The sequence below is a fragment of the Pezoporus flaviventris genome, unplaced genomic scaffold, assembly GCF_033815535.1.
Source record: "Pezoporus flaviventris isolate CSIRO_AGI_PZ_B2104156 unplaced genomic scaffold, CSIRO_AGI_Pfla_v1 ptg000002l, whole genome shotgun sequence".
NCBI lineage: Eukaryota > Metazoa > Chordata > Aves > Psittaciformes > Psittacidae > Pezoporus > Pezoporus flaviventris.
Genome location: NW_026892550.1, coordinates 41,500,572 through 41,519,557, shown reverse-complemented (window position 1 = coordinate 41,519,557; position 18,986 = coordinate 41,500,572). Strand labels below are relative to the sequence as shown.

The 18,986-nt window shown below is 39.5% G+C and overlaps 1 protein-coding gene across 3 annotated transcripts in view; it reads left to right on the top strand.

The window, feature by feature from the left end:
- The window catches only part of GLRB (glycine receptor beta), a 47,283-nt gene extending 28,874 nt beyond the window's left edge, over positions 1–18,409 (top strand). For 2 of the 3 annotated variants that reach the window (XM_061475681.1, XM_061475686.1), the window contains exons 8-10: positions 673–825; positions 7,107–7,399; positions 17,505–18,409. In XM_061475681.1, the coding sequence (XP_061331665.1) occupies positions 673–825; positions 7,107–7,399; positions 17,505–17,801 (743 nt within the window). In that variant the 3' untranslated portion in view covers positions 17,802–18,409. The remainder of the gene's footprint in view (positions 1–672; positions 826–7,106; positions 7,400–17,504) is intronic. The other variant, XM_061475696.1, reaches the window with a different exon arrangement.
- Positions 18,410–18,986: the final 577 nt, after the last annotated feature.

Sequence of the window (18,986 nt, the reverse complement as noted above, 5' to 3'; positions counted from 1 at the left end):
TACCTCCAGTAAAACCTCTGTTGTCTGCACCTTTTTTTTTTTTTTATTGAATTCATCTTAACAGATACCTTGGGAAATGTTTGTGTGCTTTAAATCCTTATTTTAAAAGATTTGAGGCAGTATTCCTTGTTTTCAAAATTTACAGTGTCTTTAGAGTCTTTCTAAATTTTAAAAGACTGTACCAATTTTAGAAGTCTCCTATACCAACTTTCAGTACTGGGGGAGTATCTGCTTAGAGTCACATTCAGATCACCTCTTTCCATTCTGAACTTTCTACACTAATATTTCTTAATTCCATCTTTTGCACAGATTAATGCTAAGTAGGCTTTTCAGATGAGCTTCAGCTAGTATGACTGCCAGACCCCATTTATTTTATCTGGACTGCATCTTGCACCCAACATCAAGATGAAGGTTACTTTAACTGCCTGTTACTGATGCGCTGTGAAAAGACAGAGGGTGCCTTACAGAGCACAGAGAGTAGTATATGCCTGACTACACTTGGTGGTTATACAGATGTTTTACAGTGTTTTGAACGTTTTTTTCCAAATTGAACTCTTTGCCATTATAAAGAAAATCAAGTCATTGAACTTTTGCTCTTAACCTGGAAGATACGGATCAGAAGAGTTTGACCTGCACAGCACATTAAACATTAACGCATTTATTTCTTTAAAGGTTATTACACTTGTGTAGAAGTAATCTTCACTTTAAGAAGACAAGTTGGATTTTACATGATGGGTGTTTATGCTCCTACACTGCTAATTGTTGTTCTGTCCTGGCTGTCATTTTGGATCAATCCTGATGCAAGTGCTGCAAGAGTCCCACTGGGTAACCTGCGTTTACGCATACTGTCACAATCCACCTTAACACCATTGAGTCATTCTCAGTTGCTTTGACAACATGACACTGGGCACTGAAAGCAACTTCACTTCCATTATCTGCTCATCACTTTCACTGAAACGTCCTCATTCCTAGTCCTGTAAAATTTGCCTCCTCACTGAGACTTCACTTGATAATGGTTACAGTGCTTGTGTAATAAGCACACTGTCTCTGCTCCTCTCAATCCAGATAAAAACTTCTCATCCATGTATGAGTGGTGCTGCAGACACTGGCAATATGCAGGTTATAGGAATTTCAACAATTGAATAATGACTTAGAAAGCAAGATAATGAGCAAGGGTCTAAACACCTACTTCTTGAAGGAGTTTTTCTGAAGTTAAATAGAAACATAGTGATGTCTGGAAAAGAATTATCATCCTTGTTAGCTGATTGGTTTTATTGCATTAGATACTCAGTTCTTGAGAGTGCTTCAGGCTTGTGTGCTTGTGCTGCTGAGCACAACACAGTAGGCAGGCCCTTCACTTATTATGAAACAGTAGGACACAGAGTTAATCAAAACAATATTATCTTGACTAATTGGATTATACGTGTGACTCCAGCTCTGGGGTGGCCAAACCTGCTGACCCCAAGAGTTCAATGAAATGCAGAGGCAGGCTCTTGCATTCTGACACTTCTATTTGCATTCCTTCCCCCATGCCATGACCTCCCCTTCCCCATGGTCTGGCCTCCCCATGCTCCCCTTTCCCTGGCATCCCACCTCCCCAAGTCCATACTTTCCAAATCATTTCCACATCCCAGGAGTTTCAGCGCACCTTTTGTCAGACCCCAGTGATGCAGTTTCAGAGTCCCTCCAGACACCTGTCTTCCTCAGAAACATCTCACCCAGACTTGAACCTCCTCACCCCCACAGGACATGACTCCTGTGCAGTCTCAAGTGCATGAACGTGTGTCAATAAGCACCAGAGACCCTTGGAGTCAGGACTTGCCACATCATCTGATAGCTGAAATTGGTGTGTTGAGAGCCAGCTGGAGCAGATACAATGCCAAGTTTTGTTAGGTGGAAAAGCATCCACATACCTCCTGGCCTCAGCCACATTGCTGCTGTCTCAGGTCATCCACCATGCCTCTTCCTCATGTGGTATGACAGGCAAAATAAAATGACATCCATAAATCCCCCACAGTTTAAGAAAGTTGTGAAGGTTCTTGAATGCATCCAGAGGAATGGGATGGCCACAAGGCATGTCCTATGAGAAGGACTTTGGGCTTGTCTAGTTTGGAGAAAAGGAGGCTGAGGGGTTGACCCCATTGCTTTCTACAGCTTCCTGAGGAGAAGTGGAGAGGGAGGTCTCTTCTCCCTGGTATCCAGTGACAGGACACATATCAGTGGCTGAAAGCTGCACCAGGGGAGGTTCAAACTGGGCATTAGGAAGCATTTCTTTACCAAGAGGGTGCTCAAGCACAGAAATAGGCTTCCTAGAGAGGTCATCAATGCCCCAAGCTTGTCAGTATTTCAGAGGCAAATGGACAATGCCCTTTACAATATGTTTCAGCTTATGGTAAGCCCTGAATTGGTCAGGCAGTTGGAGTAGATGGTTGTTATAGGTCCCTTCCAACTGAAATAGTCTCGTCAATTTTAAAATCTGGAGAACCGTGACTGGAGTGCTACTTGTGGCTTGTGAGCCACAGCTGGCTACCTTGCTCTACTTAAATGTAACAAAACCATTTTGTTTATTGTATCTTTTTTCTAGGGGTCTATTTTAGAATACAAGCCTGCTTTTTTTTGCCTCTTTTTTTTTTTTTTTCCCCTGTTCTGTGAACCTTTACAGATATTAATATTTGCTTGGGGAGGGGTCACAATCTGTATTAATTTGATAGCAAGTAACAAATGAAATCTGTAACCTTGAAAAGTAGCAAGGGTGCATTCTATAATGTGAAACATAACACAGTGTGAGGAAAAGAAAGTGTGGGGAAAATACAGCATGCATTAAATAAGAAAGATGATAGAAACACAAACTGGAAATACTTTTCACACAGTGAGCTCCAATATGATCAAAACCTGAGTTTTTATAATTCTGTACTTCCAAGAGCCAACCAGACAGGCTTATTAATTATACATTAGATCTATAAGAGGCATAGTGCTGATTTATGTTACATGGATGTCTTTGTGACTCAACATGCATGCTTATTTATTGTTTATTTGCTTTATTTATTATAAGTGTTTATTGGTTCCTTTTCTGTATTAGCATTTCTGCAATAATGGATTTTCAACAATACCAACCATTGGCTTGGTTATGTGACTTTTCCTGAATCCCCAGAGAAGAAAAGACCTCTAAATCTCACCATCCTTTAATCATGAGTCGTTATTTAGTAACGCAAGTTGTTAAGATTGTCACTGGGGTAAGATTTGTGTTTCTGCAGTTTGCAGGAGTGCAACAAGCTAACTCTTCTAGCTACATCCTTGAAGGGAGTTGACCTTGAAATTTAACAAGATTAACAGTTGTTGTGTGTAAAGTGGATGACGCCTAATCCCAAATGTTCCCAATGGCCACTGCACTCTCAATAGCTAGATCCAGATCTCATCAGATGAGAAGCTACTTCATTTGCTTACAAATATCTTAATGCAATTGTACATGGACTTAAATATACATGGACTTAAATATAGTGGACTACTGCTCTCCATGGCAAGGCATCCCAAAAATTTCCAGGTGATTTAGGAATACAAGACACTCTGAAAGCCAGTATGCAGGTATTTTTGTAGACTGATTAGTGTCCTGGGAAAAGAGTGTATGTTTGTTTGAAGCAAAAACCTGTGTCTATGTAAGGACAAAGTAAGTTACTAAGCCTTATCGATACCTGTATCATTACACCCAACTAGGTCATCTGGTGGTAAGGAAGTCCACAAAAGACTGGTATCTAGTCAAGCGACCTATCTAAGGACAGCTGTGGCTAAGCGACATGAAGACCGATATCACTAAATGCTTCTGTCAAATTAAATGCTGGTGTTTCACCTTTTAATGAGCCCAACAGAAGACTCACAAGTTCTTTACAGTTGGAAAGTGTGATATCATCCATTTAAAAAATTCTTTTCCTTCCCTCACTGCTGTGTGATCCCCAGGTGGAGTAAGATCTTCCCTGGAGCTGTACGGATCTGGTGGATGTCAGACTTCTGTCCCCCCACAGTGTCCTGACAGGGTGGAGCATTAATCCAGGGTGTAGGCAGGGGTACAGCAATTAGCTGAAAGCTTGGAGTACTGATCAGTGATATATTCCCCACTTACAAAGGACAGCTAGCTCTGCAGCAGACATGGCACCCCCATCACTTCTGTCCTCAGATCTGTCTTAGTTCTAGATGTTTCATTTTATAAAATTGTAGCAAATGTAGGGTCTCAAAGGAAAAAAATAAAGGTATATGCTAAAACTGCAGTATGAAGAAGGTTTAATGAGATTTTGTGTTTTAGTTTAGGAAGTTTAATGGCATAATATATTAGAGTTACCAAATTATAAGGAAGACAATATTTTTTCAATACCATTAGTGAGATGAAGTCAGACATTTCTAAAGCAGTAATATAAACCAGATAATATTTTTTTATATATACAGTGCATAATTCACCTGTGGAATTCACTGCCAAGAGACAGTGCTGAGGCTAGGGAGTTTGATGGATTCAAAAAAGGGAGATTTATTTCTCTGGCAGCTTGAGCTGAAATACTTTGCTGGACTGGCACTTCCAGATATTATCCACATGTTACCTAGGTAGTATTTTTAAAATAGTAGCTCTCTACAGTCATGTTTTAGGCTGGGAGTTAACTAACCTCACTGATAAACTACTTTTCCATTGAGAAGAATGCCACACTAGGGGCAAAAATGCAGAGGTATTTCCTAGAAATGCTAGCACTCCCTTTACTTTGCAAGTATGTCCCTTCTCTTTAGTGCTTCCTGAGACGAAAAGGGGGAATTTTTTGTCCCTTTATTTTTATTTTTAATAAATAATCTTGCAGTATATTTGCTCATTCTTCTCACTCATGTTTGAGCCTTGAGCTTTGGACTGTGTTAGATAGGTATCTAGGGCAACTACTGCCAGATGTGTGACTTACAACTCTAATGCTAGGGTCTCCAAGGCCATACCAACTCTGGTCTGGCAGCAAAGAATTGCTTAATAGAATATTTCTGTACTTCTGTCTTCCTTCATTGTTACCTTGAAAACCTAGAAGTTTCTCAGACTCTGAGAATAAACTTTCCATCCTAGGAATCCAGATAAGTGGAAATCAGCATCAGGTCACCACAACCTCAATTGCTCTACTGAGCAAATAGATGAAAGATACACTAACATCTTCTCAGCTGGTAGAATTTGTAAGTTAGTTTTGTAGGATTAAATCCAAGACTGTAAGGTCTACTATTTTAAGCTCTACAAAGTGATTGTACAATTTTTTTCAGCACCAGGCATGATAGTAATAATCACATATTAAGATAATGAACACTGTTTAAATTAGTGGGAAAAAATTGCAATATCCAAGATATTGAGCCAGTCCTTATCATTGGACAATTTGGTTATTCAGGGTAAGGGCAGAGGCTGCCTTTCAAAAGTCTAGTATAGACATGGTAGACTTGATACAGTACTTGATACATGGTACTTGATACAGCACAGTGATAGCGAATGAACAGCAAGCTAGGCTTAAACAGAGGTATCCTATATATGTTAAGAGGCAGTACGGCCTTGTTTGTACTTGTTATTGTATATCCTTATGATCCATAATTAGTGTTCATCCCCAGACAGCTGGTGTTGGTCAGTGAAAATAAGTTTTCTAAAAAGGGGACTATTCTGTGCTTTCTGTCCTTATGGGAATGTGTGTACTTGGATGCTTCAGATACAGTACATGAAACATAAGCCAGAGCGGACAGTGAATATTGTCTGTTCAGTATTTGCCATGTCATTCTGATCTAACACATCTGGCAATTCTGTTATCCCAGTGGACCAAAAAAAAACCCCAAAACCCAAATAAAGTATCATATCAATCTCATTAAAATCCAAATGGAAACAGTAGCAATAGAATTATGTGTTATTTATGATCAATTAGAATTGAATACTTTTATAAGCCAGTACAGATACTTTCAATTTTAGTAACATTTTCACATCCTCAGTTACTTAAAATGGATCTGAAGAAAATTATCTTCTATGAATTGCAAAACATTTCAAGCTTTGAACAGCATGTCAGAAATATAAGAAATGTAGTTGAGACTGAGTAGCTCCTTTTGCCAACATTTTCTATAGACAACAATTACATTTCACAAAGCTGCTCACTCATAACTAAAGATTTTTATCATTAACTTTCACAAAACCAAAATGGAACTAAGTTTTCCCCACATTACAGCCATTTCTAAAGTTATCTTTTTCCAAATGTAGCTGTTCTTGCTACTGTTTCCATTTCATAGCAACCTGTGGGAAATCTTGCTGTGAGATCAGGCTTCTATTTTGTCTCTTGTGATGTGAACATTTGGAAGCCTTGTTAGAAGAAATGTTTGTAGAAACCCAGTTTGATGATGAGTGTGACCTTTCAACAGCCTTTGTAGATGTGTTGGTTTTATCATGATAAGGGCTTCCTGAAATGCCTTTTATCTAGAAAGCTTCCTCTAGATCCTTGACGCTCCAGTAGGGAATGATGGTAGGCCCTCAGTCACCTCTGTGTTTTTATCTTCACAGTGAATTGGGAACACAGACTTTTAATGTGCTATTACAGCTTTGCTTTTCAGCAAAAGCTTCCCTTTCATCTAAGGCTTTCATAGCACACTTGTGGACAGGTCATGCAGAGAGTTACTCCCGCTTTAGCACAGTTCAGATTTCTGGGACAACAGTAGTCTAATTTAAGGGACTTGGAGTCTTTTGGTTTAAGTATCATGTATTTCTCTTCCACCTTCCCAGACTTAGATACGTGTTGTAAGATAAGTCTTTGGAAGTTCCATTTCACACCTGTGTGATGTGTGACAGGGCAGGAAAACCACGTCAACCAATTTAACATCATTTATTTGTTTCTTTGCTTTTAAAATGAAGGTACTCATTATTAATTCATTCTTAACTGCAAATCCTACCTAAGCATTCAGTCTAACTTGTTCATTAACTGAAGGCATGTGCACTTCGCATTTCTGCTGCACGAACCACATTGTGAAGTCCCATTCCTGTTACGAAACATCATTCAGTATTGTCTGTTTCAGAGAGCACAGCCAGTGGCAGTAAATGTAATCTTTCTTTAATCAATACTTTGTTTTGTTTCTCATAGGTATTTTCTCAGTGCTCAGCTTGGCATCTGAATGTACCACTCTTGCTGCTGAACTTCCCAAAGTGTCTTATGTGAAGGCCTTAGATGTCTGGCTGATTGTTTGCCTTCTCTTTGGGTTTGCATCCCTGGTGGAGTATGCTGTGGTTCAGGTAATGCTAAACAATCCAAAGAGAATTGAAGCTGAAAAAGCAAAGATTGCCAAGGCAGAGCAAGCGGAAGGGAAGGGTGGAAATGCAGCCAAGAAGAACACTGTGAATGGTACAGGGACTCCTGTCCACATCAGCACTTTACAGGTAGGAGCTGTGAAGCTGTGTATGCAAAATCAGCATTATCCTCTATTAATTCAATTCCAGGAACATACTGTCTCAACAGTTTTAGATAGTGCTTAATCTTGGAAGTAGCCAAGACATTACAAACATGCTGGTAATTAATGGCCAGCAATCTGACCAATTGGTCCCTAGCAATTTGAGGTCATATACACTAAATGAAAAATTTGCCTTTTAATATCCTAGCGCCGTAGTTGCTGCTGAGCTTCAGGTAAATAAAGTAGCAGCCAATTTACAATTGGTATTCTTCTCATCATAAATAGCAGCTGTCAAACAGTAACTATTCAGAGGACAGGACTCTCGGTCAGTATTTGCTGAGAGCATACTCAAATAACACCCCTCTCATTGCTTTCCCTGGGGATGGCCACAGCTGCACTGCATTGCATGTCAAGCATCTCTGAAGACAGGGATCCAGAAGTCTTGGCATTTGTAAACATAAGACAGGTCTGTTTGTCTGTCAAACAGTTCCTGCATTTCTGTAGTTGTCAGAGTTTAGGGTTAAATTGGTCAGATGTCTTTATATGGATAAAGACGAGATGTACATATTCACTTAGGCCGAAGTTTTCCATCATGTTGCCAAATTCCTGGTGTTGTAAAACCCCTTTTTTGTGTTCAAAGAGTTACCAGACATCCCAAGCCAACTGCCCTTGGTCATAAGTGATATTTAATTGACATTTATGCTGCAGAAGAAAACACATTATGCTACAATATGTGAAATATTAATTTGGCTTATAGTTTTCAATGACTCAGCAACTTTGATGTATAAAATAAAGCTATTAGGCCAGATCCAAGAGATAGTATTGGTAGCATACAATGTAACCTTAAGATTTCTTTAAGGAGGGAATAGTTTATGCCAGAATGGCAGAAACCCTGTCGTAGTATAATTCTGACATTACCTCATGACTAATTACCCCCAGTCCAGAGGAGCTGAAGATATTGCAGAGCAGTGCACTTAACTACCATGATTCTCACTTGGTAGCAGTCTCTGGGGAGCTGTTTTGGCTGGCAACCAGGCTCAATTTAGAGCAACCCAGTAACTTCTTTGATTTATGTCACAAGTAATTCCCCAAGCCCATTCAATATGGGAACTGAGTAGAAAGAAGTTTTGCTTCCACTGAACTGAATGTGATATTTTTGTGTTCAGCAATTTCCAGGTCCCAAATTCAGGTGTTTCTTGGGACAAAATAGTTGCAACAGTCCAGAAGAGCAGCATAAAGTCTGTTTATTCCTATATCAAGTAATTAACAAGTGTAAGCGTTCAGTTTGATCAACAACAAGGTTAACAAAAAACTACACTTTTTCAGTAGTGTGAACAAACCCAAATTGCTGAATTGCTGACCCTCCTCAGTGTGTACACCCTTTAAGGGGCTTGTCATTGTCATAGCCTTAAGGAGAATAAAATGGTAGCTTTTACTGCTTGTGCTATCCTTTTAATACTTTTTTTCTCAAGAATTCAAGTTTTGCGTACAGTGCATTTTAAGACTTACAGGAAGGGGAGTTACCGCCCACAGAAATTAAGCAATGTTCTCCATAAATGGTATCTAGTGGTAGGCTGAAGGTTTTGGGGATTCAGACCTCAGTCAGCCTTCCAAGATCTTGCAGTGTCAGCTCCAGCATCTCATGTTTGACATGCACATTTCAGGGTTTCCCAATTTGTTATCAGAGACCTTTAGCATTCCAATATCTATAATCTGTGCAACAGTAATCTATGTTGGATTTGTATGGGCATGCGGAGCTTCTGATGATATTCATACAGAGACTTACAAAACATTTGTTTACTGAGACATATTAGAAATAGGTGTTTGTTGCTGTAAAAGCTGGCTGAGTGGTCACTTCGCCTCATGGCTAGTGGTCGATTCAGTTTGGATCCAGCCACCTGCTTTGAAATACAGCCTACCCAAGGAAGGACATCCCAGGCTGGTAATTTCTGGGAAGGTCAGGCTAAGACATAAAAAAAGGCCCAGACTGATGAATCATTTGACATTGGGATGTGGTAGGACTATATATATCTATTCATATATATAGATTTTAGATATATGAATGCTATAAATCTGCCCAGCTGAAAGCCCTCTTTCTGAACCAGCTACCATGAAGGAGTACTTTCAAAAGTTCTCATCCCTGGAGAAACCTGTACTAAACTCCTAAATCAGAAAAGATCTAAATCTTTCAGTAGCTCTGACTCCTAATCCAGAACTAGTCCTGCCCCACAAAATTTGGATTGTTTCCATACCGACCTAGTAACGATCAAGTAGAGAATGCATTTGTCATATGGCAAGTATGCAGGGAGGGAAACATTAAAGAAACAGGTAGTGGAAAAAACTGTCTTTTGAAAGGCATAAAGAATAAGAAACAAAAAGAGGCCAGAGTGCTGTCCCAGAACTTCAGGAGATGTTTCTCATCAGGATTAAGTAGGATCGTGTGTGAGGAGAGAACAAATACTGTGCTAAATGTCTGGAAGTATTTAGGCAAACCAGTGTATAGCTTTAGGAGGAAAGTACAACTTAGAACTGCATTCCTGCAATGAGTGTACATCCTGTAGAAATGTTTGAGGAAGTTCTCTTTCCACACAGGAGGTGATGATAAGGCAAAAGTTACTGAGGGTGTAGCTGTAAATTTCACCATAACTAGGCTTGAAACAGTATATAAACCAGATGGGACTCAATGGAAAAGCCAACAGGAAAGAGCTGAAAGCAGAAAACTCTGAGTGAGAAAAAACAGAGCATGAATAATTGCATTTATAAGTGTTTCTCCAGTTTAAATGAAGCACTTACTTATTATGAGACATTAAATGAATGGTGCTGATATTTACCTGTAAGTTATTAGAGGGGAATTGAGCTTAAAAAGGTACATTACTTTATTTCACTTTAAGATGCCCCTGATCCTGATGCCAGGTCGGTTTGCCAGTGTTCTCTGAGAAGCGAATTGAATTCTTGCTGCCTGTTGCAGCCATGCAGTACTGCAGCAGTGATGTCTCTCCAGGAAATTTGGAGAAGGGGCCATATATGAGGGTCGCTGGGGTGGAAAAGTCCAGGTCTGGGAAGGGTCAGAGGGAGCAGAGAGAAGCAAGTGGGGCTGTCAGGCATCCCTAGCACCAGCCCTCATGGAGCAATTTGTTTTCATGTGCTTGCTCCATTTACGAAAGATAAAAAGTGCATCTGGTCTGTTTGATATGAATGAAAACAAGCCATAACAAAAACACGTGATCATACTTAAAAGTACAAGCAGCTATTGACGCTTTTTTATGACAAGAAATTGGGTAAAGGGATAAACTTTTCAGTACACCCTAAATATTAAAAGCTTGATGGCATTCATAATTGAAGATAAGGAGAAGAGATCACATGTAACAGAACCTGTAAGGGCCCTCCTGGAAGTTTTCAGTGGAAAGCATTTTTGTCACCGTGTCAGTGATGATGACCAATAGCCACCAACAGCCACAGTGAAGATGGAAGGATGAAAACAATGCTCACAATTTGCCAATGATCCAAAGATGGAGAAAGGCTTCTATGGATTCACAGCTCCATGACGTAAAAGCTGCATAGTGCCAGCGTACGCCAAACCCCTAAATCCATGCTTTATGACTCATGCCCCCTCCAATAAAACCCCTCAAAATGTCAGTGCCATTTTAAGCCCAGATGCTCTATCGTTATGACTGTCTGATTAAAGTCAAGTGGTCCATCTGGCAAGATCACCCTGAATCTGTAGGAAAGAAGAGTAAAATCAACGTAAGCACTTCTGATGTGTTTTTCTGGGACTGTCAATGGCTATACATTTACAGGCAAAAAGCCATGAGAAAATACAGCTTGGCTCCCTTAGCTCATAGCAGCTGCAAGGAGATGCTGTTCCAGGCAGAGGAGAAAATTATGCAACCTGGTGGTAACTGCTGGCACTGGGATTTTATTGGGAATCCTCAGTAGGAGTTTGTGTGTGTTTCCTAGCAATGCAACATCATACGGTGAGAAAAACAAGCAAAAAGGGAAATGTTTTGAAGATGACTCAGCTTACTTTTGCTCTCACTGGTGGTGTGATTACAAGGGGAGATTGCACTGTTAACTATAACAGCACCCCTCAATTTCAAAAGTCACATTTTCATCAAGCCCATTTATAGAAGCTGTCCCCCACAGATAATGTGATGCTGACTGGAGAGAACATTTGCTAAAAGAATGGCAGATGATGAATAGTGCCATGCAAGTGGTGGTAATAGCTCTAAACCCAGCTATTTTTGAAAAAAAAAAAAGTAGTTCTTTTGCTTGCTTTACCTTGTCAGAGCCATGTCTAGACTCTGAAATGTGACATAGGCTGTGTTCATCTCTACTGATTTATAATACACCTGACCACTGGTGGTGACCTAGTCTTCCCGTACTGTCTTTTCTCCTCTAGTGGCACTCCAGACTCATATTTTTCTTGTAGAACCATCAAAAACCCAGTTTATATTTTATTTTGTAGACAAAAACACAGGCTGCAGTCTATTTTAATAGTTTCTGACAGCATTTCAGGTACGGAGTAGGTGCTTTCTGCTCTAGTGACTCACGTATCCATCCCTGGAGATAATTCAGAACATGACTGTAAAAAGACCCTGAGCAATCTGCTTTGAGCAGGGCATTGGTCTAGATGATCTCAAGGTCCCTGCCAACCTTAGCCATGCTGTGATTCTGTGATACTTTATGTATAAATATTTTTTGTGCTGTACTTTGCAAGGAATATTGAGTAATATTTTCAAGAAAAATTGAATAATAGCAGATTCCTGCTGAGCTGCACCAGAAAATATGCTTAGTCTTAATATACACTAATGCTAAACAATCATTATTTTATTGATGATCCACACCTATCATTATGGCAAGAGCAAGAGAAGAGCACAAAACAAGTGCAAGAAAGGTTAATGACAAGAGTTTGTTAGAAAACTCCTCCTTCATCTCATATGGAAGACTCATACAGCTGGCAGCACTAGTGGCAAATCTGCATGCCAAAAGGAGTTTGGGTGCAAGAGACAAGGTGATTATGGCAGAGAAAACGTGTTGTGTAGGACAGAGAATGCTGCATTACAGTAGGGAGGCATTTCAGCCTGCAGGACACATGCTGAGCATGAAAGGCTGCCAGTGCTATCGCGTCTTTGAGGCTTTGCTCGAAAGTATGGGTAATACATTTCTGCTCTCAGAAATTCTTGATTTCAAAATAATGCATTTTATATTACACTTCATCCTGATGGATAAAGAGGGCTGGATCACAGGATGAACAGTCCATTGAAAAGGATCTTTGTTCTATTTGCACAAAACAATTTTAGATTAGTCGTGGTATTTTTGGTGCTGTGAAAGGACAGATTTCAGCAATTTGAGAACTATTTTTTCTATTTTGGATGAAGAATTTAAACAAAAAGATATGAATTATGCTGGTGATGCTGATGCTATGTAACAACACCTAAAGCAGATACAGACCAGAAGGGAAGCCAGACTAATTAAAAAACAAAAAAGCCCAGCACAACTTAAAAAAAACCTCCCCAAAGACTGAAAACTAACTCGACTTCAGGCATTTCTCTTTGATAGCAATTAATATAAGTCAAAATCCAGAAAATAGGTGTAGATAATAGGTGTAGGTAACAAAAGGGATAGATAGTTGAGAGCAATAGGAAGTTACTTTGCATGTATAGCAAGAATACAAAAACCAGCAACAGGACTATTGGTCCAATACTAGATAGAGATATTGTAAGTATCAAGAATTAGCAGAAAAGGCAAAAAGTGTTGAACAAACATTCTGCTCTGTGTTTGGGGAGAAGCCAGATATGTTCAATCAGATGATGAAATAGCTTTCATTGACAGGAGCTAATGAGGATTTTAAACAGCAGCTATTAATGTTAGACATTTTACAATCAAGATTTCAGCTTAAGTTTCATCTAGGATTCTTTTAATAGCTTAGTCCATGAGTGTTGTGAAATGTTAATGTTGATTTTTTAATAAATCCTCTAAAACTGGGAGGGCTCCAGAAGACAGCAAGTAGCTAACTTTGTGCCAGTACTTTTAAAGGCTAAGTGGCATTACTTGAATAATTATAAGCCTGACATCAATCAGTGGAAAATATTGCATAGCTAACAGGGGGCTGACTGATAATTATTATTCATAAGTGTTATCACTAATATTATTCACAATTCAGCCGCGTGTTAGCTAATAGATTCAAATGGGTCAGTGAAATTAAAGCTGATCTGTGTGTTTATTGATTTAATCAAACTGAATAGAATTTTTTAAAATATCATGAATTAGGTTGACAGTGGTAATGATGTGGAGGTAAGAAACTCTTAAGAACATTTGACTTGGCTTCGTATGTTGGCCTGGTTACATCATCTGAGTTATGCAAAATCAAGGTTAGATTTGTTACCATCTGTAAGTACCAGCAGTTAATCAGAGTAACTATAGTCATGCCTTGTGACTGGAAATTGAAGCCAAATAAATTCAGGTTAGAAATAAGGTACATATGTTTGTGGGGAATAAGGTCATGGAAAAAATTCTCCATCCTGGATGTTTTTAAAGGAAAATCTAGTATAACTAGTTTGGGCTGTAAATGGGCGAGTGAGAAGAGCACCAGAAGCAGCAGAGTCGGTGATGGGAAGTTAGTTCCCCCTCCCCGCCAGTCTGCATGCATAAGCAGCTCTTCTTATCACACTGCAGCTCTGCAGCAGCAGCAGCGGCAGGTGCTGATCTTGGCAGCAAGCACTGGTCAGCCTGGATGTTGTAAAAGGTGAGAAGGGATCATTGCAGGGGCCTTCTGGCTTCTAGAAGCCATTTGTAGGTATTTTGAGTCGTTCATCGAAATGCAGGTGTACTGCCCAACACATAAACCTAGAGAAGCTGGCCCAGTCCTGGCAGAAACAGGAACTAGGTCTGTGTTTTGGGCCAAGCCCCGAGAGCCACCTCACTTTTCCATGCCCTCCTTGCCCCCCCCACCTCTGCACCAGAGCGACAAGAAACAGCTCCCCAGTTCCATCAGGGATGGGGGGTGTGCTGCACTGTTCCAGCAGCCTTCCCTTCCCAAACAGCTGCTCCTCATCCCCTACAGGGGAAAAGCTGGTAGAAGCACCCTGTGGGCTGGGTCTGGCCCATGGGTCGTGGTGCTGTAGCAGGATAAGGCAAATGAAAGCAAATATTTTCCAGGGCCAAGTTCTGTGTCAAGATAAAGTCAAACATTTAACAGTGTTTTACTTTCTCTACAAGTCTTCAGTATAGTACTCTAAAATAAAGTCCTATGGTATCATTTTCCACAAAAGGGCACCTGTAGCCTTTGGTAAGCGTCAAGAATATTGTTACGCTTCTAGCGCAAACCAAGACAGGATGAATAAAAAGCATATTAATATATATTATTGAAATAATCAAAAGCATATTATATATAGTAATATGTATTATCTCACTTTATTTCAGGAAAGTTGTAGGTCAACTGAAGCAAATTTAGATTAAAGCAACAGAATAATTGAATAGTTGAAGAGATGTATGAAAAGAAGTTTAACAATACGTGTAGGCAGAAACTGAATATAGGTAATAGAGGTGCATTAGATTTGTAAACCTAGGGAAATGGGATTATCTTTTAAAGTAACACATACTTCTTAAATGAAAATTTGGGCCAGGTTGCTCTTACAAAGGAAATTGTGTCACCCTGATAAATCGGTACTAAACTAAGCAGAGCTCTGTGTGAACATGCTGTGAAGAGTCCTCTGCTTATAAGGCAGAGGTGACCTAGAAGCCGTTCCCTCCATTCTCTGTCCTGAAAGTGAATGAGAACTGACTTATAGCTGCCTTCAGGGGAGCACTCTCTAGACACTGCAGTTGGAACAGGAATATTCTGTATTGTAAATGAGATGGCTTAGACTACAATTAGTGTCACTGAGTTTTAAAATACATCTCTGGCAGTATGAGAAATGGACTACAAGTTTGCAAATCCAAAAGGAGGCTTATAATTTCATACATGATTCTAGTTCTTAATTTAATGACCATATTAAATCTTACTCATTTTTACCATGGAAAATTGTAACACTCTGGGACTCTTCAGCTAACATGTCCTGCAAGTTAACCTTTCATTGCACAAGGCTCTGTTTTATGTCTTCGTTACCCATATCATTGGGTATGATCCAATTGAAATGAACTTCTTGGATCACTGACTGACAGCCCCCATGTCACCCAGGGTCACATAATCGTGGTCATACATGTCTCTATCACCACCTGACTGGACAGTTTGCCACTGCTGGTCCAATACTGAACACTGTCCCAGGCTGTCAGCACTTTGATTACTGGGAAACAGTTGCAGGGATTTTGTATGTATAGTTTTGCCTTACCGCCATGGAACAACTATCTTGTTTTTATTTTTATAACCTGTAATCTTGGTTTTGCTGTGTAACCTGCACCTCAGTTTTAGTGCATTGGTTTCAAAATGTACTGTTTTCCTGAGAAATATAGGTCTGGCAAATCTGGGGAGGTGTATCCAGTCTTTGCTGAGGGAACAGTGCCGTGCTTCTCTTCCACTTTGCACTAGAATCAGCAATGTCAGCAGTGACAGTAAAAGCTTCAGTTGAAGTTTAAGTCTCTTCTTGGCTGCTTCAGTTCTTTTCATCAAAGATACTTTCTCAGTTGTCACAGAGAAGCTAATGATATTCTCCCAAATGTTTTTACTTCCTCTGTAAGTCTGGTATTATACTTCATTATTACTATTTTTGTAACAAAATGCGATGATGCAAACAGCCCAGACTATTAGCCTAAGACTGCAAAAAGCCAAAGGTGGAGAGAGCCGAGAGTAAGATGCCTGAGGGCATTGTGGAGGAGAGACAGGCTGCGGGAAAGGAGGGACAGGCAGCTTTTGGAAGAACCAAGTTTCCATGGATTGGTGGCTCAGGTAGCCCTAGTGAAACTTATGCTAATGGCAGTTGCCCATGTGTATAACTTCACTGTGAACCAGCATTTTTTCCAACTAACTCTCAGGTTATTATATGTGAACAAACAGCATTATTAATAATGCAGTTAAGTTTCATAACCTCATAACCTGTATTCTTTTTTCTTCCCTTTTTTTTTTTCCTCTTATTCTTTTCCCCTGCTTTACTGTATAGTCCAATTGAAAAGAAACTTTGGGAGAGATTTGCCCAAGTCACAAAGTACAGTGTCTTGCACTCCAAATCTCTTCAAGCTCCCTGAACTGTGTAGGGGTGATCCTCCTATAGATTTGTTGTACCTGAAATATAAAATTTACAAAATCCAAGGAAGGGAGTATAGGAACTTTATTTTTCCCCAAGACACTTCAGTTGGAAAGGCACCAAATACTTTTTTCTTTTAAGTGTTCATTGTCTGTGCCAGTATGATTGTCTGGTCTATAAAAGAGAGTGATTCACCTCTGGTTACCTCATAGCACAGAGGTACTTGATCCCCAAAAGCACTGATGGAGCTGTTGAAAGACAGGTATGAAGCTGTTTGATTTAGAATTCCCAGTTACTCTATTCCTCAGTGTACTCATGGGAAGTGATGAGAAGGGCGTTACATTCTTGTTTCCTGTCTCTAGAAAGGCACCAACGACTGCGAGTCCAAAGAAAGTGCCTTCTCGTCATGCAAGGTTGTGACCCTAGGATCAGATAGAGGATATTGAGCTGGCTACTATGTACACTCAGACCAGACTTCAATTATTGCATCTAACATTGGTCTTTAGGGTTAATTCCTTCTATAGCTTCCAGGCTTCAGAAAAATGTGTTGAATAGTATCTGTCCTGCAGGTTCAACAGCACAGGGCTGATTTCCAAGAATACTCTCTATAGAAGTATTTTCCCCCTTTCTATCATCTTAAAATGAAGGAATCTAACTATAGCAGGTTGCACAGCATGAGGCACCTTGTGCATGAAAAATTACACAATTATGAATGTTTGGATTAGTTTATATGATTGACTGATCATCCTTAAGTGCTTTATAATGCAACCATTCAGCAAATTAGGCTGATGTAATGTATCGCTATCAACAAGTAATTTCCTGTATGTTTGTTTGCAGTGTTCTCTAGCAGCTGCATTAAGTTTGTTAATGAAATATGGTGAGTAGATCATGATTCCCCCACTCTTTATTTCATAGGTTGGTGAGACCAGATGCAAAAAAGTTTGCACTTCGAAGTCTGATCTGAGATCCAATGATTTCAGCATCGTTGGAAGCTTGCCAAGGGATTTTGAATTGTCGAATTATGACTGTTACGGGAAGCCCATTGAAGTCAACAATGGGCTCGGGAAATCTCAAGCCAAGAACAACAAGAAGCCTCCTCCTCCCAAACCTGTCATTCCATCGGCAGCAAAGAGAATCGATCTTTATGCAAGAGCACTGTTCCCTTTTTGCTTCTTGTTCTTCAATGTCATATACTGGTCCATATATTTATGATAAATCTTTAATTTATTTTTTCATATGTGTAAAATATATCCCATTTCATTACCCCTTCCCAGTCATGAAGGCCACTGCGTGAAATAATTTGCATTTTCAAAGCAATATGTTGCATCTCGATGCCATGCGATTGTACTGAACATATGGCATCTGAAATTTAAATGAAAGCATGACACTGCAATGTCTGTGCTCCGACCAGCGTTGTATATAAATGTACAGCATACATCCTGCTTTAGGAATATATATGAAGGACAATGCATACTACATTATAACGCTGAATAATGCTCTTCAGTTATTAGTAACATACAAAGATTTAAAGTGTTTCTGACAATGAAACTGATGTGCACGTTGAGTATTACTAAAATCAGTATTCTAGTATATGTAGTATTTAACAGCTTTTTTGCTGACTTCCAGAGAGAAACAAAAAAAAACCATCCTGTTCTTGTATAATTTTAGAAGGCACTGTTGAAGGAAAAGCTAAGATGTAATTCATATTATTTAGGCTTTGTAAGTGAAGGCAGCATTGAATAAGCTGATCTTGTCTATGTGGAAAAATAAAGGTCAGAGAATTACTAATTTTGTAAAATCAGCTCATTTAGGGGTAAAAAGTAAAGACAATTGTATCCATCAAGCAGGCACACTTAAGTATGTGAGGATATGCTGACAATAAAACATTGGGCCAAATCTTGACTGCTGTTTCCTTAGACACAAACTAGACACAATACGTTAAAACCAAGCAGGTTACTTTCTAGACTAAAGGTATTAGGATTTTTGGACAAACATCACAACATGCAGTTCAGCATCAGGTTATATTATCCTTTTCTACATTACTCTGGCCTCTGGCTCATCTTCCGTAGTGCCTGGCAAGCCTGCAATATATGTCACCATTTTTTTATTGTTGTGTTGGATACATCTTACTTGATTTGTTTTGTTTATCCCCTTGAAAGGTTTCAGTTTAAACAAACCAGTTGTTGTCAAGATTAAATCCCATTTTTACCATTATTTATACATTTTTTTGTTTGCCTGTTGTAGCACAGATGACCAAAGCGAACACCTAGCCAGCAGAAGTGAAGATGTGTCCAGATGTCTGAGACTCAAATATGTTATGAGCCCCTGTATCTATGTGTTAGTGGCTGCCCTCACCTGCACCTCATTAATTTGGCTGCTACTTTTTGGATGATATGG